Source organism: Ambystoma mexicanum, chromosome 13 (assembly GCF_040938575.1).
Source record: "Ambystoma mexicanum isolate Mex_15411 chromosome 13, UKY_AmexF1_1, whole genome shotgun sequence".
Taxonomy (NCBI): Eukaryota; Metazoa; Chordata; class Amphibia; order Caudata; family Ambystomatidae; genus Ambystoma; species Ambystoma mexicanum.
Window position 1 is genome coordinate 457,587,087 of NC_090938.1, and position 24,933 is coordinate 457,612,019.

General features: G+C 42.1%; 1 protein-coding gene across 1 annotated transcript in view; it reads right to left on the reverse strand.

The window, feature by feature from the left end:
- Window positions 1-24,933, reverse strand: part of ASIC2 (acid sensing ion channel subunit 2) — a 2,197,477-nt gene that overhangs the window by 1,442,896 nt on the left and 729,648 nt on the right. The window contains exon 2 of the mRNA XM_069634090.1: window positions 20,981-21,131. Coding sequence (XP_069490191.1) covers window positions 20,981-21,131 — 151 coding nt within the window. The remainder of the gene's footprint in view (window positions 1-20,980; window positions 21,132-24,933) is intronic.

The following is a 24,933-nucleotide window of genomic DNA, read 5'->3' on the forward strand; positions in this document are numbered from 1 at the left end:
GAGCAGCACCACAATTGTATGAACCGGGCAAACTGATGAGAGGTATTGAACAAACATGCACAGTGATCAGAGTAATTACAGTAAAGAGTTTGGACACTGGAAAGGAGAGTGCCCAAATCAGTCTCAGTATGACAATTGAGACAGACAACCAACTGCGCCAAGTGGAATGACTAGGACCCAGCCTTCACCAACACCACTGCAGACCATGGTTAGGATTGCCAAGGGGTCTCCAAACTTATTGCACCACTCATACCAATTGATTCTACTGCACCATACAGTGATTGTGTTATTGTGATTCAAAATAATGTATGTTTAATAGAGAAGGGAGCATCATGTTCCATACTGAAAAGCCTCTGAGTTTCCATAAATGATGCATTCTGATGATATTGCTAATTCTGTAGGTATAGGGGGTACGCCAATACCCCATCCTGTGTCTAACAGACTTATGGTCAAGACTTATGGTCAAGAAAGGACCATTTTCCAACCAACATGCATTCGTGCTGAGTCCATGTTCTTCTGTGAATTTGTTTGTATTGCATTCATTGTGTAAGCCAAATTGATATCTTTACTAGTCCCCTGATGGTGTATACCTTGACATCTATGCTCACTGAGAGCACAAGGTTCTGAGAGTGTTATAGTAAATTACCCATTCAACCTTGGAGACCGGACTGACACTCTTTGCTCACGACAGGGAAAGGGACTGAGTCCTGGCCAAGGTATGGTCAACCCATGGAAATGACACTGGTTACAAAGTCATTGCGGAGCCAGTAAAATTTTGCTGAATCCTGCCAAGTCCCTTCCATGTTTTCCTTGGTAATCTATTTCCCAACATGCTGAAGAAGGCATTCACCCTGTAAAAGAATCCTTTCTCCAACAAAGTATTATTGTACCACCTCGTAGTCCTTACAATATTCCGATTGTACCCACAAAGAAGCAAGGTAAAGAGGTTTATCATTTCTTTTAGGACCTGCTGACAGTGGTTTCAGCCTTGCTATTGAATTATCTGTTGTACCTAAATCCCGACTATCATCCTGCCACGTATTCCCTACTCAGTCAAGTACTTCACTGTTATAAAGCTGTGTTCAGCAATTTTCTCCATACCTATACATGTTGGATGTAATTATATGTTCACATTTCCCATAAATACACTCAGTATACATTCTGAAGTGTTCCCCACAATGTCCTACCATATTCTCCCAGATTTCAAAGAAATATCTTCACATATTTCGGTTCCCAGGAGGGTTGACACTGGTGCAGCATGTAGACAATCTGCTCCTAGCCTCCCCCGCCCTGGAAGCATGTGAGGAAAACTCACTCATTCTGTTGACAGCACTTGCTGAAAAGGATCACAAGGCATCTAAAGTCAAGTAACGGAGTTTGTGTGCCTTGTGTGCGATACCTAGGCCATGAGATTGCAGCTTGTGAAAGACAGTTATCCCAAGATTGGATTACAATGAACCAGAAAGTCCCCAATCCTGGACCAAAAAGCATATGAGAGGGTTTCTCCAGATGGTCAGTGACTGCAGAGGTGGGTCCTCATATATACAACCATATTTAAGCTCCTTCAAAACCTCACATATGATTAAACCCCCAATCCTCTTCCATGGCCTCAGGGAGCAAAATATGCCTTTTTCACCATTAAGCAAACACTTACAAGAGCTCTAGATTTAGATTTGCTGGATTATAGTAAGCCAAGTGTACTGAACTGAGATGAATGCAGCGGTTTTGCTCAAGGTGTGTTGACCAGTTACATGTTGACAAACACCAGTCCTTATCCTACTATAGCATAGCCTTAGATCCATTAGCTGTGGTGCTCCCAGCTTGTCTGTGAGCCATTGCTGTTGCTACTTTGTTGATAGAAAATAATTACTCATTAGTCCAAGGTAACCCTGTTATGATTTCAGTTCCCCATGCTGTGTTGTCATTGCTTCTTAAAGGGAAGACACAAGATGTGTCTAATTCCCAACTTACATGATATAAGAAGTTGCTCATTTCAGTCACTATTGTAGCCCTGATTGAGTCAACCTTAAGTCCTGGATCCTGCTTCTTTGCTGCATTCCCTTAGGATGGGGAAGCACATGACTGTCAGGTTTTAGTAGTATGTGTCCGTGCAGATTTGTTAAATGTATCCTCGTTGAAACCTGACCTGATCTTTTTGTAGATGGCTTTTGCATCTGTGTTCCAAAAATGTGGGAATTGATCTCTGGTTATTCTGTATGTACCCCCCATGCTGTCCTAGAAGAATATTGATTAATCATGGCAAAATCATTACAGATTACTGAACTCATTGCTCTCACCATGACTATGCCCAGGCCTGGGATAGATCAGCCATGATATATACTGACTCTAGGTGCACCCTCAGGGTGGACCTCGACTATGGAGTTATTTGGAAGTAGCGTGGGTATCTAACACCCACGGACACCCAAATATTGAATGGAAAATATGTGTCACCCTTATTGCAGCAAGGTTACTTCCTGGAGCTCTAGCTATTTTTAAATGTAAAGAACATGACCCCTCTCTGTCATTTACAGTCCAAGAAATACACTATCTGATGGCACAGCTTGTTGAGCAACTCTTTCCAGTCTAGCAATCAATCATGTCCAAGCCCCAGAAGCCGAAAAGGTGACTTGGAACCAAAGTAACTGAACAGTAGGAGTAGATTCCCTGATGCATTCCCCAGATGGCACAAAATCCTCACTGGTTGCCCCAGAAGAATGGAAGCTGTTACCCCATTAGTCCACCACATCCAATGTTTGAGAGGATGATACTTTACACCAATACTGTTGCATGTTGATTAAAATGGTTTGATCTCTCCACACTCAGGTCTGTGAAGCCCTGCCTAAACCAGCTACTGAGGCTTGTCTCCCTCTGCAGCCAGGACACTGGGTTCTGGTGAAGGTACATCAGTGGAAATGAGTGTGCCAGCCCAGGTGCCGCCTCCTGTTCCAGGTCATTCTAAATACACAGACTGCAGTTAAATGTGCTGGGATCCCTGCCTGGATTCATGCAGCACATTGCCATAAGATCACCACCCCAGTTGACAATGCCACCTCTAGTCCCACCATGATTCCTCCACCAATGACACCGCTTTGGGGATCTCAGACCCTTTCAGCTCTGCTGGAATGTAATGATCAATAACAAAGGATGAGGGTGCAGCTTTCGATCACCCAGTATGCACACATGCTGAACCAGGACCCACAGCTTCTGAACATCTTCCACACAGTGAGGTCCCGGTGGGAGCTATTGCAAAGGCTCCTTCGTCAATCGGCCGATACTCCAGAAAGAATTACCCCAATTCAGACCTCACTTCTGGTGTACCCCCTTCATTGCATAATCCCACTTGATCTCACAATGCAGCCCCCAAAAGCTATACTTTGTGATCCTGTGATGAGCTCCTGATCACAGTCGTTCTGAACAAAGTGGCAACTTGCCAGGCCACTCGCAGTTGGATTTGTCCCCTCAATGACGATGAATCCCCTTAAGGTGGTGGTACACTGGCAAAGAGTAGAAACCACCACTATTGACTCAAGTTATGGTCCCTGCTGGTATCACCTGCTGTTCATTCTATTTGTTTTAGTGACTCTCATATGCATGTGGCTCTGGTATTTTGAATATCTCTAGTTGGAACTTTTAGCAGGAACTTTTGAGTATGAAGAACAGTCTGAGGAATGTTTCGCTCTGTACCTGATTTTTGCTGCAACTTTTGAACTGCGACATTTACTTTGCTGAAACTTCACAGATCCTGTACAACTTTGAACGGAAAGCTGCGACATGGCAAACTTCTATTACATGCACACCACCTGCCTTGTTTAACTGAACAGAACATTGTCTTCCATCCACAAACCTTTGCATTGGGACCTGATTCTTGAACTTGGACACTTGAGATTTGAACATAGTGTACACTATGTCTGGCTATATTATCATTGTTATTACCAGAATACTGATATATTTTCATTTCACTGTGACTGCTGGTTTTCGCACAACCTGTCATGAAAACAATGATCACTCTGCAAATCCCTTGGTTGACAGGACAAATCCTAACCTGCACCTCTCCTGGCAATATGCCTGTATTTTTAATCTTACTGTCTGCTGGGTCTATGCCTGTCTGTCTCACGACTTAACCTCCAAGATACCTACTGGACACAACCCCATTCCACGGGGGGGATGTCTGTATGGACCTCAAGTTGCTCACCCAGTCCCAAGTCCCTGGACCCTGAATGATGTTTATTCCCAGTTGGCTCCTCCAAATTTCCCCACCCCAGACAGATTATGCACCAAGCCAGCAGCACTCCCCCTCCCAACACCCCCTACAACGATTCTTGTATGTTACACCATTCCAAGTTTTCTGTTCATGGCAACAAGCACATGTCATTATTACTTGTCCACCAATTCCACTGCAGTTAACAATAATGATACATTTGGATCCGATCCCAATTTTTAATTTTCACACTCCGAGTACATCATGCATTCTGCAACATATCTCATTTGTGGGGACAAAGCCTATTCCTGGCTGACCATTGGGATGGAGTTGTTACATGGGGTATGTACTGCCTGCAGTGCATCATACTCCCACCTTTCCAGCTCAGCCCCCCGCTTCAGGGGTAGTACTGCCTGGGGCCATTCTGTTGCTGGGTAGTATATATCATACCAGCCCTTGGGATCAAGATAAACAGCGACTGTTTGACCCAACTGTCAGAGTTAGTAGAGGATATTGCACATGCCATGGCATCTTCCTTGACTATATTATCCTGAGAACAAGTAGCTATCTGAACTATGGTGCTTCAGAACCTTATGGCTTTGGACATCACCCTAGATTCACAAGGAGGCATCTGTGCAATTGTGAAGAGTGATGATGTAATTCCATACCTAGTTACTCAAGTACTATTCATGATATCATCACCCACATTTGCCACACTGTAAGAATCCTTCACACCAGTCCGGAGGCTTCAGGACATTTGGGTTTTGGATTGAGAGTCTATTGGGACCTCTGGACGTTTCTATTGGGACCTCCAGGTGTATCTATTGGCCAGATCGTACTCATAGCACTAGTTCTAATTCTAGGTCTGTCTTGTCCGAGGATGGTTGGGAAGTGTTACTAACATCGAGCATGCGCCATCTGTTCTGAAGTCTCACCAACTACCCTAATGCTTAACTGTCATGCTATGGAAAAAATAATATGTTATCTTGTACCTTGAGGATAAGTTTGTTCCCCTAAAGATGTATGCAATGAGACTGGAGTGAAAGTATGTATTCCCCAACATACTGCTGCATTATACTATTGAGTAGGTACTGCAAACGGGCATGTTTAAAGAACTTTCTTGCCCGTGAGAGGCTTTAGACTTCACTGCACATGTCCTTGCGATGAACACTCTTCGCCTTGTGTGTAGCTATGCCTGACTTCACATCTCCTGCTTCTGATGTGTTTTGCTTTTGGCATATATAAGCATGTTTTAGGCCATCACTTTCTTAGGAAAAGCATCTTTAGCAGATGGAAGTCATCATGCTGTGCGCATGCTTGCCTGCAGACAGTGTGTGAACCTCTGATGAGTATATTCAGCACCGCTAAATGCATCGCTTTATGGTGTCCTTTCTGATAACACTGTCTTACATGTGCTAATGCAGCTGGTATCATAGACTAGTGAAGTTGGGCTTTGTTCCCTGCTTCAGCATTGTTTCAGTATGAATCTTTGCCATGTCTGTAACTCCCCTTCCATTGAAATGCCTGTGTTCCTTTGGGTAAAAGCGAACAGTGCATGGAGGGAGGGGGGTACTCACTTGAGTCAAAGTATCGTTTGTTTGTTTATTTGTGTCCTGCTTGCTGTGTACTAATACATTGTTCACAAATCCACCGGAATAGTCAGTTGTCATTTTTCAAAAACAAAACTTTGCGATAGCTGCATTTTGTGCTTGTCAGCAAATGAAGGAGACTATGCATGTGCATGCCTTCCTAGAGGCACACTGAATAATACTGTTCATTTAAAGTATATGAAAGATGCAGGGCTATGCGTGTGCTGTATGCTTTTCTACACCATAAGCAAAACCGTATAAGTACATGCCATATATATGAGGAAATGATCTCACAATGAATGTTAAACTTCATATGAATTCTTTAGAAGTGCCGTGAGCTATAATGGAGGTATAACGACTTTTGACGTTGACTGTAAACAAGACATATTGCAGTTTGAAATCCATCTCACTTAATTGACAATCAACGTCACCATTGTCAACATTCGTTATACCTCCATACAAGACGACTTGGGATTAGAAGCTGTGGAATGGTTTCTAGTGAAAGAAGGACATATAGGTGCTTCTAAACAATTATGCGGTTATTAACAATCATTTCTCAAAATGCCTACTTCCAATTTGGCAAACACCATTAATTTCAGATCTCTGCAACATCTGTGGCGGCCTCTGTGGCTCCAGTTTATGCTAACTGTGTTATGCATACTTTTGAGCAAGACCATATATAACACAATCCAGTATGGCTTAAATACTTGAAATTGTAGGTCTGATTTATAGATGCCACATCTGCCATATGGGATGGAGACACAGAATCACTTGGCAGTTTCCCAACATACACACAATTAAACAGATCCCAAGATACAATTTAATTGTGAAATAGATAAACCTGACATCTATCTTCTTGATGTAAAAATCACACCAACAGACACTAGCTATTCCACTAACATCTACCGAAAGGCTACACACAGTGAGAGTTAGAAGAATAGCAAGCGATGACGAATAAAGCATAAAACAGCGAGAGATGCTGACCGGAATATTTGCAGAAATGTACAGAGGTATCCCGCGGAGGAAGTCAATGCATCCTCGGCTAAGTAACAGGTATTAGCATGGGAAACCTTGTTGTAACTAACACCCAAAATAAAAAAAACAATCCGCTGCTGGTACATGTATACAAATACACAATATAGGGCAGAACAATCAGGTACACCACCCAAAACACTGGAACATTATAACCTGTGATTCCAGGGTTGAACATCTGTTTCAGGAGCATCGCATATTTGCATGTACTGGGCACCCTAATAAACACACACCCTATTAACGTATAAAAACACACAAGAATAAAACTGGAATTTCCCCTGTATGCACATTATGTTATGTTATCTAAATGTGTTAAACGCACCTTCGCCAGCAAGGGCACATAGAGGTAAGAACTGAACACAAGGACAGAGGCAAAGGAGGCTCAGGTAGTGAACAAAAGGGCCTTCAGAGTCAGCCTGAAGGAGAGATGATTAGTCATCTCACGAAGAGACAGCAAGGCAAGTCATGGCAAGGCTGCTGCGAACCACAAGGCGTGACCACCCACACAGGAATGTTCAAATTGAAGCACCACAATCTGCAGGGAGGTGGAAGAACGAAGAAAGTGGAAAGGGATCTAATGTCTAAATTTGGGCTGCAAATATGCAGGCCCCATCACAAAGAAGGCCAGATGGACCAACTTGACTCGTTTAGCCACAGGCAGCCAGTGCAGGGTATTCAAGATCACAGAGGGTGAGGACAGGCGAGCATCCCCAACGGCCAGCCTACTGCTCGAATTTTCCAGGACCTGCAACTGCAGGAGAAGGAAAGCATGCTGCATGAGAAACAAAGCGTTGCAGGAGTCAAGTGAACTAGATGCAAGGGAGGATACAACCACGTGTTGAAGGGAAGAAGGGAGATAAGGCAAGACCTTGCAAAGAATGCCCAGTTCATAGTGATCAGCCTGACACACTGCACTAATCTGTACCTGCATAGACATTGAGGCCGAAAAACGTCACTCCTAAGTTCTTAACAACTGCAGAAGGTGAGGGCAGAGGGCCTAGTTCCAAAGGCCAAAAAGCTGAAGACGGCCTGGAAGACACAAGAGTCGAGCCAACTATATATCCCTCTGATTTTTCTCCATTAAGGCAGAGACAATATTTACTCATCCAGCAGTGTACCACGGAAAGGCAGGAGCAGCAACGCTCAGCAGTAGCCGGCATTAAGAGATCAAGCCATACCAGAATCTATGTGTCATTTGCATAAGAAAAACACTGAATCCCAAAACATTGAATGAGTATAATAAGAGGTTGAATATACAGATTTAAGAGAAGTGGAGATGGCGCCGAACCCTGGGGAACACCACAAGTGAGAGGCTTGGCCATCAAAATAAAAGGGGAAAAAGACAGAGACTGGGCACGTTCAGAAAGAAAGGACCTGAATCAATCCAGGACCCGGACACAGATACCCTCAGAAGATAGCCATCCCATGAGGACACCATGGTCCATGTTGTCAAATGCGGCAGAGAGGTCCAGCAGGATCAAGGCCCCAATACCACTTTGATCCACAATCTGAGCCAAGTCATCAGCTGCAGACAAAAGGACTGCTTCTGTTACCCCGCCAGGCTGAAACCCGGACTGAAAAGGGTCAACAACACCAGAGTCCTCCAAAAGGAACAAAGAAGAGGAGTGACCAGAGCTTCAAGAAGTTTCATAGGAAATGAGAGGAAAGAAATAGGGAGGAAATTGGAAAGAAAAGTAGAATCCAGAATAGTTTTTTTTGGAAGAGGAATGATCAGAGCATGTTTAAGTGGCGCTGGTATGTGAGCATTAGAGAGTGGTAGATTAACAACAGAAGTGAGGGGAGATGCAATATGAGGAATTATGGATTTAAAAATGCTGTGAGGAATGGGATCTGCAGGAGAAGCTGATTTCATACTAAGATTGGCTGGCATAATCTGGGACTCTGAGAAAACAAGGAAAGTGGACCATGCAGAGACAGGAGACCTTGAGGCCAGAGCATCAACAGAAGGTGACAGGGTAGTGGAAATGGTTGAGTTTTCTGCCTGATGGTCATAATCTTATCATCAAAGAAAGCGGAAAGTGAATCACAGTGCCTTTGTGAAGGGATCAACAAATTAGTGAAGGAAAGAGAAGAAAAAGAATGGACTAATTTAAATAGCTCCTTAGGGGAGTTCACCAACGCTTCCACATGAGAAGCAAAGTATGCACACTTTGCTGCTGTAATGGCACATTGCTAACTAGCAGTAACTTTACATAGGGCTAGCTGAGCCATGGGACAGTAAGGAAAGTGCCACTTGTGCTCAGCTTCCCTGGGGGGTTAGCCAAAGCGTACCTATATCAGCAGAAAACTATGGCTCTGAAAGTCGACCACAAGGCCTGGAAGCATTAAGTGGAGCTAAGGAGTTGGCTGTGGCCCTCAACACAGATGAAACAGCCCAAAAAATCGCAGGGGCCACCCAATGACAGTAGATGTGGAATGCCTCAGGAGATATCCATGTGGTTGATCCTACCTCAGTGGAGAGAAGGAGGACAGGGTTGTACAGGAGGTTGTGAAATTGAAGAGACATTTACTGAGAACGGAATAACAACGTGGGCAGACCAAATAACAGGGAGGATAGGGAAGAGTGTGACCAGTAAGGAGTGGGAAAAGATGAGATCAAGGGTATTGCCCAAACAATAAGTAGGGCCTGCCACTAAGTAGGGCAGATCCAAGTTTGAGAAGGTGGGAATGCATGCATTGCACTAAATGTATTATTGGTATTAAGGGTGACATAGTATATCATCCATGATCTGGAGAAAAATATATGTTTTAGAAGTTAGGCTACATCGGCCAGCAGAAATGTGACTTATACAGTCAAATGTGCATGGGACATCTACTATGTGGCGCAATCAAGATGTGCATGCACGCTACGATTGAATGAACATTGCTCATGTAGCAGTCAAAGAATATAAACTCAATGGGTTACGGACATTCCATGGAATGCCATCATAACATTTCACAGATGAAGTTCCAAATCCTGGAGGTGGTAAAGAAAGATAGATGGCAAGACAACTCTCCAAGGGGAGTGCATAAGGACTGACATCTTTCATGTTTTCTTTAAAATATGAACACATTTTTCTTTGGTGTAACATGTATAGAACTATAAGACGATTATTATGTTTGTGCTGACATTACATTGATCGTGACATGTGAGTCCCTCGTTGGAGCATTATTTATTTGTTATCAATGAAGTTCAATATTCATTGTGCCATCATTTCACCACATATATGGCATGTAATTATACTGTTTGTTTATTAGCGGGGCACATGGTTCAAGGATTTATAGGTAAGGGACATGGTTTTGAGTTGGATCTTATCCTTCATCGAGAGCCATTTATACTGTCTACTAGTTTCAGATATGTGAGCTCTCCTTGAGATGTTCAGCGCAGACCTAAGACTGTTATTTTGCAGGATTTGTAGTTTATTTAGAACATATTTGCTTGCTCCCAGGTAGAGACTGTTGCAATAATCCAGCTTGGACAATATTAATGCTCTAGCGAGTGTGATGCAACTCTCCTTAGAGAGCAGAGGTTTGCATGCCGTAATCAGTTAGCCCATATAGGCAGTAACTGATGCTTTAGCATTCACCTGTTCATGTAGGTACAGTGTAGCGTCGAGGTAAAAACCTAGTGTTTTTACTTCTTTAGCCACTGGGATATTGTTCCCTTCATTTTAAAGGAGACGTCGTCTAAACTGTCTCTTACTCCTTTGCTTATCTTCACTTCCCCCTTTAACATCTCAGTCTCCTGCCCAGTCACTCCTTCATGTTAATTCTATCACACACCTCCTCCTGGATCTTTTAGTCCTAGCAATCTGTATCTCCCTTATGCTTCTTTTCTTCTCCACCTCCTTAGTCACAGTGTTGGCAAACTCTGATCGAATGAAGGCCTACCATGTATCACCCCCTTGGTCTTAACCCACCTTTTCTTATACTGTGCCAGCGGGAAACTTGTGCCAATGATTGGCTCAGTAGGCTTTCACCTCCTTGCTAGTCAACAATGAATAATGCCTTCTTTGTTCGCCATGGATCTGAGACACTGTGGACCCAAGACTTGTTATGGTGACTATTTGACTTCTCCATGGGCTCCGTGTCCAGCTGTGAGTTTTCTGCTCCCCTGAAACCTCTCGCTCGTTCTCCCACTCATAGGGGAGCGAGGGGGGTCAATTCATTTTGTCAAACAGCATAATGAAAATGGTGAGGCGCCAAGCTCTCTCGTGGTCTTGCTTCCGGACCTTCGCTCCTGTCCCATTTCCCAATAGCAGCACCCATTTCATATCCAGTCGTGACCCTCAGACTTCAGCTGTCCCTTCTGTTTATGGATATCTTTAAAGGCTGGCCCAAGGAGTGGGAAGGAGGCTCTAGAGGCTCCCTCATACACCACCTTTGCGTTCAGCATCATGGAGCGTGCAACGTTCCACAACCCTCAGATTCCCTCCCTCCGCACTTCCCTGTGTCACACAATTAGTATCATGGTATGGCAAAACCGAAGAACACTTAATATATATTGACAGAAAGTCAAATAACACAATAGTAAAGACCTATATAAGGTAAGCAATTACTGTGCTCTGGTGAAGTGCTTCTCTTGCAAAGCACATACTCATAAAGTCATACTAATTTAATTGACACCATCTGTGAAAGCCTACCTTTGCCTTAATACAGTACTTATTTTGCCTCTCCAGCTCAGTTCTGGGCTACTCACAGATCTCAAAAGGGTTGCACTGAGGCGAAGAGAACCTAAACCGCTTCTCTGTCCTTGAAAGCACTGCAAAACATGAAATGCATTTTATTATTGAATTTTACTGATCACAAGAGTCGGTTTTCCTTGCTTTGCTAGTCTCTTGGCAAGTAACCCAAATCTTTGCTGCATCATGAATAAAAAAAAAAAAAATCAATAAACTTTGAATGCAGTGCCAGGTTTCATTTCAAGAGCTGTTGTCAGGACCAAGGTTCAGCTGTTCGCTGATCACTCTTCTGGGTGTCCAATCACTCTAAAATAATCATTTTCCTCTTTTACAACCCTGGGTACCTCTTCCCTTTTCAGCATTAGTTTATTTGTAAGCATGTTCTCTCATCGCCTTAATTGATTGGAAATTAATATCTAATTGGTGTCAGAGCTTGCCAAGATTTGGAGCCATTACACAGCAAATGCCACTGCTGGATGCAGCTGCTGTCAATATCTATCGTGTTTTGTGTCGTGAAGCAGCAGGTATTTGGTAGGTGTCACAAGTCATAGTCAATTCTAAAGTGGGTTGGTTCAAGGATGATCGGTATCCCATGCAAATGAGATTGTGGAACCCTGCTTCCTTAAAAAGGGGCCAGCATTGATATTTTAGGGCCAGAGTGGCGCTCTTTGTTGCTTATTTACTGCTAGCACAGACAACAGCTGCCCAGAATTGCTGTATTGTCACTTCACCACTCATGCCACATATTGAGTATTCCATGCACCCAATTGATATCGTTCTGTAAATGTCATTGATCTTACATATCATGACTGTATGTCTCATCCACAAACCTATTGTGTGGTATCATTTTCTTTGCAATTGTATTTGTGTTTAATTAAGAACCGGATGCCATTTCGAACAGAAATGACTTAGAAAATATGCAATAACAGAGAGCAGAGGCAGCCTTAGAATAAGGTGCCTTTACATAGGGGCATTGGTGTATTGCATGCCATATGCAGGGTGGTGAAGAGGTAAGAATAGGAACACAATCTGCCCGTTCAGCATTGGAACCCTGGGTCCATTATTTACATATTTACACATTAAATAGAGCACTGGGAGGGCAAAATGCAAGCTAGGTGGAGTGGGCAGTTGGGTTGTATAGGATGTGGGGGGGCTTTGGGTGTTTCTTTCTTGCTAGAAGGTGGTGGGGTGTGAGCCTTCCTTTAAAGAGTCCCACTGAAGTGATTGCATTGATGGTCGGGGGAGCATTCCATTGGAGTGGGGCAAGTAGGTAAAAAGAGCAAAAGCAGGAAAAGGCACGTGTGTGCAAGAGTTTGAGGCAGCGAGAACAGTGAGATGCATTATATGATGCAGTGTGGTGGGCAAGTCAATGAGTAGAATTAAAGATGATCAGCAGGAATTTTTAGGAAGTAGGGAGTATGCATGGATCACCCATTTTGGATAAGATTGGTAGAGCTTAGGGAGGATCTGGGTAGGTTGAAAAGGGTACATGTCATCTAACCAAGAACTTTGCTGAGAAAAGAAAAGAGTTCAGGGGTAGGCCAAAAAGTAGGTTTGCACAGCAGTCCGGTGTGCTGAGCACAAACGTGGAGATACTGTTTTTTTAGTTAAGTACTGTGTGTGGTGTGGGTGGATTTTTCTCATGTTTGGAGGGTTGAATCTGGCTGCTGTGGCATTGACCGTGATGAATTGGTATAATTTCAGGTTGTAGTAAATTAGGACCCCAAGGCTGTGATCCTTTGAGGACAGAGTGTGGGGGTCAGGGTGTTTGGAAGATGGGAGTGTGGGGTTGGAATTGTAGGTATGAAGAAAGAAGAGTTCCGTTTTTGAAGAGTTTTGTATGAGGCAGCACAGATCCAACTAGTGGAGGATGGAGGTTCGCAATTTGGTTTGGGCGTGGAGATTGCAAGGGTGAAGGAAATAAAGTAGAAGAGCATCTGAGCATTGTCAGCAAAGAGGTGGCAGATAAAGACAATGGATGAAATGAGTTAGCCAATTGAGGTGGTATATAGGGCGAAGAGTAAGGTGCCCAGGACTGATCCTTGGGGAGCACCCTTTTGAAGGAATATTGGGGCAGAGATGCTAGAGTCCCACGAGGGGGAGAAGGAGCAGTCAAAGAAATAGGAGGGCACACAGTTGATTAAAGTGTCCATGAGGCCGAACGGGGGAAGGGTCTGAAGGAAGGAGGGATGATCCAGAGTGTCAAAGGCCGGTGAAGGTTTTAGAAGAATGAGAATGGGGCACGGGTGAGAGTGGTGGTCAACAGTAAGAGAATTGGTGAAGTGGATGAGCAGAGTCTCAGTGGAGTGTTCATCCATTTTGGAGGGGTCAGCATGTAAGTGCCTCCATATTATTGACTATGCAGTTGAAGACAACCCTCTCAAAGATTATAGGCTGCAATGGAAGGATAGAGATGGACAGGTCTGTAGATTGATAGGTGTGGGTGACACAATATGTTCTTCTAACTTCACAAAACTGCAGACAAGTTAGTGAAAGCAATTACGGTGTTGATGACTTAGGAATGAAGATGTTTATTAATGTTCTCAGAGGGGATAGTATACAACCATAGTGCTCAATTCTAGCAGCAGACAAACTGGGTGAACATTGGATTTGGAACAGAAGTAGGTCAAGTTTTCAATTCAATGTGACTTCATACTCTGAATATTGGATTGGTAGGAAATATACAAGCATAACCGGGAAGTTATAGGTGTTCTGATAATATTCTGCTGTTCTTAGAAGCGTTTACATTTTCATACCACACCGCCCCTTTCAATTCAAAAGAAGACTCACATTGTACATTTCTGCCAGGATCATAATGTGTTCAGACCTCTCCTTGCATATCCAGCTATGCTGCAACATGAATGAAGACTGTCATAGCAGATAACCATTCCAGGGCCAATTACATATATAATGCCATATAAATCAGCTTTACAGACGAAAAACTGCACTGGCTGCATTATGAAGGCAACCAAGAATAAATTATTTAAATGTATTGTTTATCTTTTGAAACGATTTGCACATGGTCTTTCCAAAATAAATCTTCATGATCCCTCCAATGTTTATCTATGTAAGTTGTAATACAGATACAACCTTTGAATACACTTTGAATTTAATTTGAATGTTAAAAACAAGTGCATATGTATATATTTAAGCAATAAGCCCCGAGCATGGGGAGGCATTACCACTTCAGGTAGTGCCCCAGGGCCCATAGTTTCAGACTCAAGTGAAGCGAGCAAAAAAGTATTAAAAAATGGCTGCCACGGAAGGGAAATGAAGTCTGTTTTCCCTTTTCTTGACCACCATTGAAAAAAGTAAATAAAAAATGGCCACCATGGAAACAGGAGAAGGGACTATGTGTAGTCCTCTCTCTTTTTCCATGGTGCCTATTGTTATTATTTTTTTTACAAAAACATTGGCCACCATGGAAAGGAGAAGGAACTGTGTGTAGTCCCTTCTTCCGTTCCTTGACGGCTTGTCGGAGATTGGGAGCAGATGCAAAGGGAACAGAAGTATTCCCAGCACGTCTGCTGCCAAAATGAACTGAAAAGAAGCTAAGTGGGGGTGGGGGGTGTTGGGGAGGGAATTATGTTAATGGGGAGGAGAGGGGGGAGGAGGAAGACCATACTTACTTTGTTCCCTGGCAAGGGAAGATGGCAGCTTCCAGCTGTGAGGTGACTCAGCAGCGGGGGGATTACCGCTGGTAATTTCCCTGTTCTGAGACTCCTCATTGACTGAGAGGCTGCCACACCACCCGCTGTGTAGTAATATACAATACAAAATATGAATGAACTCTAAAAATGTGCCCCTGCATAAACCAGACTGATCTCTAAGTGTATTGTATCCTGATCCTCTGATTCCAAAGACATATGTCTTTTCTTTCAATAGAGCATGATTTACTTTTCCTTGTGTGCAGCCATGAAGAAATTCAATTATTGTTCACTATCACCACCATAATAACCAAACATTTTGAAGCATTGATACTATATGGCCAGACAACTAATCGCTCAGTGTTGGCAGGAGTCCCTTGCCTGCTCTGACACAAAGGATCAGTTTTTGAAGCAATGTTTGTCTTGGAACGTTGGTATCCATCTTCCTCGTTGAGGCGGTTATCGCAGCAATGTGTAATAACAGTAATTGCACAGTCATTGCCTTAAAACTCTAAAAATGTGCCCCTGCATAAACCAGACTGATCTCTAAGTGTATTGTATCCTGATCCTCTGATTCCAAAGACATATGTCTTTTCTTTCAATAGAGCATGATTTACTTTTCCTTGTGTGCAGCCATGAAGAAATTCAATTATTGTTCACTATCACCACCATAATAACCAAACATTTTGAAGCATTGATACTATATGGCCAGACAACTAATCGCTCAGTGTTGGCAAGAGTCCCTTGCCTGCTCTGACACAAAGGATCAGTTTTTGAAGCAATGTTTGTCTTGGAACGTTGGTATCCATCTTCCTCGTTGAGGCGGTTATCGCAGCAATGTGTAATAACAGTAATTGCACAGTCATTGCCTTTAAAGTCACAGTGTAGCAGCACTATATGTAGGCTCATTCCAATAGGGTTTGGGATTCTGCTTTAAAATACATGGTTTGGGCTTCTGGCTATGAACATAGTTTACGGAGAAGTCATCTTGCAAAGTAAAGAGATGGCACTTTCCTGAGTCACTGTAGAAAGAAATACAACTTCCATTGTTCATCCATTTCTATCCTCAGAGTTGAACTCAAAAACACATAGATGATAGAACGAGAATAGAGCAGGCCATTTGGCAGCAGAGTCTGAAGAAATAAAATGTCATTTTGAAAATATCAAAGAAATATGTGCGCCATACACCATGAGCATCATGGCATCATCATGGCATCGCGCTGCATCTGAGGATGCTTGCCATGCTATGGAGCCTTGTATGATCGTCCATGCATCTGTTTTTAGAATATGTACCTTTAGACCTCTGCGGACAAGCAATCTTTTTAATATTTATTTATAATGTCCATTTGTTCTACATGAGCAAACAAAAAGAACCATTACCCAATGTGTCAATACTAGATGTGATCTGGCTCCAACCTGGCCATCCTAGTACATGTGTGTCAAACATCACACAATACACCAACCATAGCCAGAGGTTGCCACAACTCTAACCACACTAATCTTCAAACTGACCCTGATGAGCCCTCTGAACTTAATTGATCATGCGTAATCGGTGCTGGTCATATATATAAACAGAATTCAGGAATGAGCGTAATCTTAATCGTGTCATTTATATTCCATTAAATACTATTGTAAATATGAATTCCATGTAGCCCTTTACTGCTGACTTTACATGGCAGAGAAAAAGATTCTCACGCTAAAGAGACTAATTCTGCAATTTAAAAGGGACAGGGAATTTACATTTGTATCAGACAATCCTAAAAATATTCTCACAAGTTGGGTAGGTGAACCAGAACTCAGTGCATTATGAATCAATAACACTGCACCCACAGCTCAAACCTGATGCAACTCAGTGCTACTTTGAAATTGCAGACACATAGGGGCTGATTCATGGAATTTGTGCGCTGAAAAAACAGGTATTTGTGTGCCATTCTGCCCGCAAATCCCTGTTTAACAAATAGGGATTTGCGGGCAGAATGGCACACAAATCCCTGTTTAACAAATGGGCATTTGCGGGCAGAATGGCACACAAATCCTCGTTTTTCGGCGCACAAATTCCATGAATCAGACCCATACTATCAAATCGCAGCACCATATTTGCATGGACAATGTGATGTACGGAACAGTCAGAGGGTATGATTCATTCAAAGCTTTCCATTCCTAATTTGTATTTTTATTTTTATTTTGCATAAGCTGTTATCTATCATGCAGTTATACATCATGAATTACATGCAGTACATGGCTGTTATGCAATTACAGACCATACCACGTGATAAAATAATATAATCTAGAAGATTTAAGGAAGCAAGAGGATGTAATTATGGGGATTCTGCCTATTGAGCACCAACATAAAAACCAGCAGTATAGCCTGTCCTATTATGGCCCAGTGTGTGTGATCATATATTAGTACCCGGCGAGAGCCAAGGAGAATGCAACATGCATTCTGATTGGCTCTAGCTGGGTCGTTACCCGGCCGGGAATCCCTCAGCCGGGATTCCACGGCCATTGTTCCCGGTTGGGGCGTGGCAGCCCATCAGCCAATGAGGAGGCTCGAAGCAGGGCCATCCCCCCTCCGAGCCTCCTCGCGGTGAGAGACTTCCCTCGTCCCTCGCCGGGGACGCTGGTACATTTTTTTCTTTTTGTTTTTTTTCCTCCATCCCACTCTTGCCCTCCCAAACCCAATTACCTTCTTTTGATCCTTTTTCTGGAGAGGACGCACTGGGAACACTTGTGTTTCCAGCGCATCTGCTCCCGATGGCCGCCATGGAAAGGGAAAACGGACTCCATTTTCCCTTTCCATGGCGGCGGCCATTTTCTTATTTTTTTTTTTCTCCCGAAATGTTGCAGCGTTTCGGGACAAAAAAAAGCTTTTAGTGCCCCGGTCACGCAATTCTTACCTAAGGGCCCCAGGGCATTACCTGAGTCGGTAATGCCCCCGATGCTCGAGTTATATTGCTTAAATAAGCAGGCGATTGAAACCTCTGTAAATTCAAGTACGTATTGCCAACTCCCTGGCTATTAGAAGGACAGTGTCACACTTTTGGTATCAGACAAAGCTTCATTGTTGTCACTCTGAAACCAACTATCTCCAGTTTGACTCAATTTTTCAGTTGTCACTGGCAATATCTGGTTCAATGTAATAATGTCCCTGCAGAAATGTCTCCTGACAAAAAAGTCACTGTTTTTCTTGGAGGCATTATTACATTGAACATATGGGGGACACCCTTGCAGCCCACATTTTCTTTTTTTGTTTACAATGGGAGCAGGGGACATCCCTGTAACACGTCCCCATCCGTAATGTCACCATATATAATGTCACCATATATAATGTCACCAATGGCTTTTCCCAGTGACATTATGTATGGGGACATTATTTATGGGGACATTATTACCTGATACCCAATATCAAGTGTCTGGTAGTGATAACAGCTGAACATATTGGGTATGCAGAACCTTTATTTCTGAGTGTATCATAACATGTGTTTTTAACATAATGGGCCTCATTCTGAGTATGGCGGTAAGGGATACCGGTCACCGTTAACGAGACCGGTGCCGGTAATCCCTTACCGCCACATTCCGAGTTCCCTTTGCGCCCTCGTCCTTAACGCCTGCTTTTAGCACGCGTTAGGAACGAGGGCGCAAAGGGGCTTTTCAGCCAATAACGGTGACCGTAAAGTACGGTCACCGTTATTTGCAATTTCCCCATTCCCATTGAGCCCTACGGGGGCTCATTTGGGAATGGGGAAGAGCCCTGGGGAATGAGAAGCGCCATTGGTTAGCGCCAGACTTGGAATGAGGCCCAATGTCTTGTAGAGAGTTTAAATGATTACCAGCAGTTTCACTAATAATACCCAATTGTGGTAGTCAACATATTGGCCCTCATTACAACCCAGGCATTAAGGGGTTAACGGCGCCCTAAAAGGTGGCAGTGCCGTTAAACCCTTAACGCCTGATTACGAGGTCCCCCGCAAAGGGACCTTGGTGCTAAGTACGGTGGGGCAAAAATGGGAATGGGGAAGGGCCATGGCGGCATGGGGAATTACCGCCCCGCCAACCTCGGAATTGGGTGGTAATTCCCCATTCCGCCATGGCGGAGTCAGTAAGTTACCGGCATGGACCATGGTGCTATTAGCACCATGGTCCAACGCCAGGGTCGTAATGAGGGCCATTGACTTAAGAAGGATAAAGGGTTGAGTCAGCCTGGCTTGGGTATTGAATTCATGTCACAAGGCATTATCCTGTTTCCAATATGGTATGATGTGATGTTGAAAATGGAGGGAGCATTATCACAACATTGATAAACGTAGGTCACTCAAGAAAAACTGGATCAGGTCAATGAAAAGTATGAAGATCTATCACATACATAATTGATAATCATTCCTTATACTGAATACATATTCATTGATGAAAGATAGTGAACAACTTTCATGGAAATCTTGAATACATGTGACCTAAACAGTCTTAGAAATCAAGTCAGTTGCTAACATAAATCCCTGATTACAGATGGCACAGGATATTGGGACAATCATTCATTTGATATTCAATTTATCGTGTGAACATTGTACAAAATATCCAGAAAAGCTTCACATTATGAAATGCAATATGAAACACACAAAATGTTGTGTGGTTTCAGTTTTGCCTATAGTAGTTTGCTCACCCATACAAATTAGGGCTGGGAGAATTTAATGTTCAATAAGAGAAATTGAGATTCTTTGTCTTTGAAATTCTGATTGCTGCAGAATTGCCAATCACCTTCATTTGATCCAAAATCTTTCCACTGACAAAAACACAAGAAACAACCACATTTGTTATCAATGCTTTTTCAAGTACAAATGGATCATTGTATATACTATTAAATACAAATAGATATTTGTTCTCAAAAAGAGTCAATACAAATGTATGTCATCATAAAATATGAATAGTAGTAAAATAAGTGATTGTGTTTATTCTACATTAAATATTTTGATTTGGTGCATTATCTATTATTTTTTATTTTTTTATTAATTTTAAATTTGCTAACCATAAAAGAAAGAAAAACAACTTAAATCAGCAGTAGATATGTGATATGAGTCAAATTAATGGCGAGAATGTACGAAAATAAATAATACTTTGAATCCTTTTTTAAATGCATGTTTATTTCTACCTTTTACTTTTCCTGTTGTGATGTTTTTTGTAGTACAGTTTTGACTTCTTAATAAATGCGAATTTAATTACAGTTTTGAAACAAATTAGAGAAACAATACCGAGAAAATAAGAAAAGCATGCACACTGAGTAAACGTGTGCTCTGAAAAGGAAACATTTTCCGATAATAGTGTGCACTTGATTTATATGGTGAATTGTTGAAATGTGTTTCAAACGAATTATAGTTATGGACATAATTATAATTTGTTTTTTGCTGGTTTCTTATTACTCACCGATGCTGATATTTTTATATTTTAGTTTATTAACAATGTGATTAGCATAGTCACCTGTCCATCGATTAATTTCAGGTAAATAACAAGCTCTTTACACTCCTACATCTTTCTTATTATAGTAATCAGTATTTAGATTAAATCAGCGCAGCTGTTATGCTTTCTGTCTGTAGTTTATCTGTTTTTGTGTTCAGTTGTGCCTTCTACTGAATGACGCTAATGTGCAATCTACTGAAGTAAACAGATGAATTAGAAATTATTGTTTACGTCTAATTTCGCACACGTTCTGAAATAGATTGAAACAAACTGTAGGCAAAAGGGGACACAATAGAACAAAACACCCCAAGCTGATATTTCAAATTATATTTATAATATGTTTTTAACCATTGATAAAATTGAGGAATTAGAATTGCTACTTACCCTTTTCTCCCCACACTGGAAGATATTCATCTTGCTGTATGTCCAACATGATTTCCAACCCGTTTCCTGTCCCCCCCTTGACAGTTGTCAGGAGAGGGCGGCCATCTTGTCCTGAGTTAAACATGTAACATTTACCATACCGTGTAAACACCTGAATAGGACAAAGACAAGAATACATTTAAGTAACCATATATAAATATATTTTTCTTTAGAAAATTGGCATCCAAAAAATATGTTTTGTTACTCAAATATTTTATCACGTTATTGAGTTGAGAAAATTGACGAGCAAAAATTAGAATCTGAAGTGACATTCATTCGTCTTACACCCATTCTCTATATTGGAAAACACTGTTGCAAATTATGAACCTCTTTATTTTGCCCCCTGGCCAGCACACTCGTTTCCTGTTTAATAATGCGTTATTATCCTTTATCCAGGAATGAACAGATTAAGAACTCAGAATCCCAGAGCTCGAGCCATGTTTAAGATGATTTTAGTTTCATTGCTTCTTTTAATTTATTTGTATTGTGATGACACGACCAGCTTGCCAATTGTGAACAGATCTTCAAACAAACGGCAGACAGCCTGGCGATTATTTACAAAGAAGGTACTCAGAGTAACTGACTCTGAAGTGAGACTATTTGACTCTCAAAAAAAGTCAACCGTGTAACTTCCACATGCTCCTAGCTTGTTCCTGGAAAGAGAGCAGTAGATCGGAAGTAGGTTAAAACTGGTAACCATTTTGAATATCAGCCCCTGATATTGCAAAATAAAATCCATAGTATGAGTGGAATAGTCCTTCAGAATGAGAAGGCATTGGTCACATGACAGCATCTGGAAAAGTAATAATATTATGGTTTTCCTGGCATTGTAACACCATAAGAGTATGGTTATCATACATTATCCCAACAGGCCCTGATGAAATCCTGGCCATGTACCATATAACCTAATACTGTAGAGTAACAGAATCCCAAACAGAATTAACCCATCCAAGGGCATACCAACGATCTGCTGATATTTAAACCAAAAAAAAAAGAAAAATACAAAAACACACGTTTGTTTACTCTAACGTAAATTATGTAAACCGGAGAGCCCATACACAAGTCCACCTGCACAATTCAACTAAATGACTGTCCCAAAGCAACTGTCTGCCAAGTAATCAATACATTACTACAGTAATAGAAAATAAATACACATACACAGATTAGAGTTAGAATACCATACTATTTGGGGATATTTTCCTACAGCAGGATGTCCGTAAATCTTTCATCACTTTATTGCTTTAAACAATGACTGGTGTCAGGTATTGCTGTCTTCCATCTTCTCAATGAGGTTATCCACTTAGTCCAGGCAAATATACACATTTAAGAAGTTAGAGAAGCTGAATATATGACATATTCATTCAGCTGCCACCGGGCCCGGCTTCTTCACCAGCAGACACTTGACCCCGATCTTAAATAGCGAGATATGTGAGCACAGTGCCTCTGCATCCACACAGATTATTACAATGTATTTTTTGTCTGATCAGGTTAGAGCTGCTTATATAAACTTGACTATGCTGAAAACAACCTGAACTTGATGCAGCTGGTAAAAACATTGGGCCTCATTACGGCACCCAGGAATGGACAATTAACGGGTCATTGCGGTCTTGCCGGACCCGGTATTTGCCCCTTCCTGGGCGCCGAAAAATATTCTTCGCCATTCCCATTTGAGCCCCATAGGGCTCAATGGGAATGGGGAAGCAGGATGTACCGGCACCGTTTTAAATGGTGCCGGTGCATCCGACATGCTGAGCTCGCGTTTGCCGCTCTGCCAGCCAGGTCAGACGTGGCGGGCAGAAAGGCACCCTCGAGCGCAATTCGTAGTTTTCTGGTCCGCAAACTATGGTACCGGTACGCTTAATGGTACAGTAGTTCCCAGACCGGCCAACTTATAATGAGGCCCATTGACTTTATTCAGAAAAGGCAAAACAATGGCTGGGAGTGCTTGTGCCTGGGCAATTCTTGACTACCTTTGATACCGTGAATAAAAATATCTTAGTAGAAAGTCTAACACACCACTGGAACATCACGAGAATTACACTACATCGGATGTGTCTGATTCTTTCTCGTAACAAAGCAGCAGAGACTGTGCAGTATAGCTTTGCCCATCCACCAATATACCCTTTGTATTCCTTCCGTGTGCTAGACTCACCCGTATTATACTATATGATTGCAAATGCTATCAAAATCTGTACCCTATGTTATCAACGATCAACCATACGTAGACGCTACCCATATTTGCATGCACTTAAGAAAGGGAGTAGAATCATGTGTGGGGAACGTTTGTGAGCTTGAACCCATCACCACTTGTCTAAGGGACATTCATCTTTGAAGGCAGACCACAAGCACTCCCACCACCCTCCACAGCTCTCCTCTAGGGCTTAGAAGCGTTGTCTAGTCAAAGGATCGAATCCAAAGGGTCGACAGGTCAAAGGATCGACACCAAAGGGTCGACAGGTCAAAGGATCACATTTGTTTTTAATTATATATATTTTTTGGGGTTTTGGTTTGGGGAAATAATAATTCGATTCTTTGACCTGTCGACCCTTTGGGGTCGATTCTTTGACCTCTCGATCCTTTTACTGTCGATCCTTTGACCTACAACCCTCAGAAGCAGATACATTCATTTTCAGGTGTATCTCCTGACGACTTTACTTGGCCACAACATGTCCAAGAAAGATCCTGAAGGTAGCCGTTTGAGGATGGCCTCTTAGCAATGGAATTAGTAACGTCTATAGAGCGCCCACCCATCATTCCAGGCTTTTAAGGAAGATACTTGCATATATCACTCCTTATAGAGGCGGCACGAGTGCGCGCACACACAGACACACACGTCAGAGGAATAGCTCTGCTGAGTACTTGCTATCATAATTGCCAATTGATTAGAGTTCCAAAGCAGGCAGAATCTCCAATGATTTGAAACCTTGGAAAAACCATTATTGTTCTGCACTGTGATTAGATCATTCCAGTGGGTGTCAGTAAAAAGAGGGTTGGATTAAAATGAGGATGACCAGCATTTAGGGCAAGATGGATAACACATATCCACTGAAGCGGACTACAAAATACAGACCAATCAGGCAGTCACACATTGTGAATAATTACTCAATAACGGTTCCATGTATGTGTGCACGAAGACCAGGACTTTTAAGTCAAACGCATGGTTTTAAGGAACACTTTCACCTAATAGCTCGTGAAAATATTGGGCCACCACGTTTGTGTAGAAACACACGACCCATCACTTTTTCAACTGGTCTCATGAGCTTTTAACATGGTCCCTCTTAAACTGTTCACCATCTGTGATCTCGGCAAATACTTCAAGTAGAATTGCACAGCATGTTTGCACAATATAACCCACAAAGCTAAACATTCAGAAAACAAAAGACCGATCACAGCAAAACACAATCCCCCATGCCAATATAATCACTACTTGCATGGATTCAAGACATTCAATCCATGTTTGTGATTCCGTGTATGCTTAAACGTGAACATGCTCTCTTTCAAGTTTAAATGGGTGTATATGGTGTATATCTAGACTGTAAAAAGTGAAAGTCCTATTAACTTATAGGCACATTTCCACCAAAAGTGATTCCTGCCAAGGAGGAGAAAATCCAAACTAAAAAAACAAAAAAAACAACAAAAAAAACACATATTGACTGCAATCACGCTTAATTGTTGGTGCACATGTCTTCTAGAAACTCATCATTTCAAGTAAGGATCTACACGGGTCTGTGTTGCTTCTTTGTATGTTGGATACAACCCTCAGCACTGTTTTTGTGATATAAAATCAAAGATTTATGTCGTTTTCATCCACAAATACAGAGGACATTTGCGGACTCATACATAACATAATGACAGTTAACATGCTCTTTTCATGATGGCAATTTTAGTTTTCTTCAACTAAACAAACCGGTTAT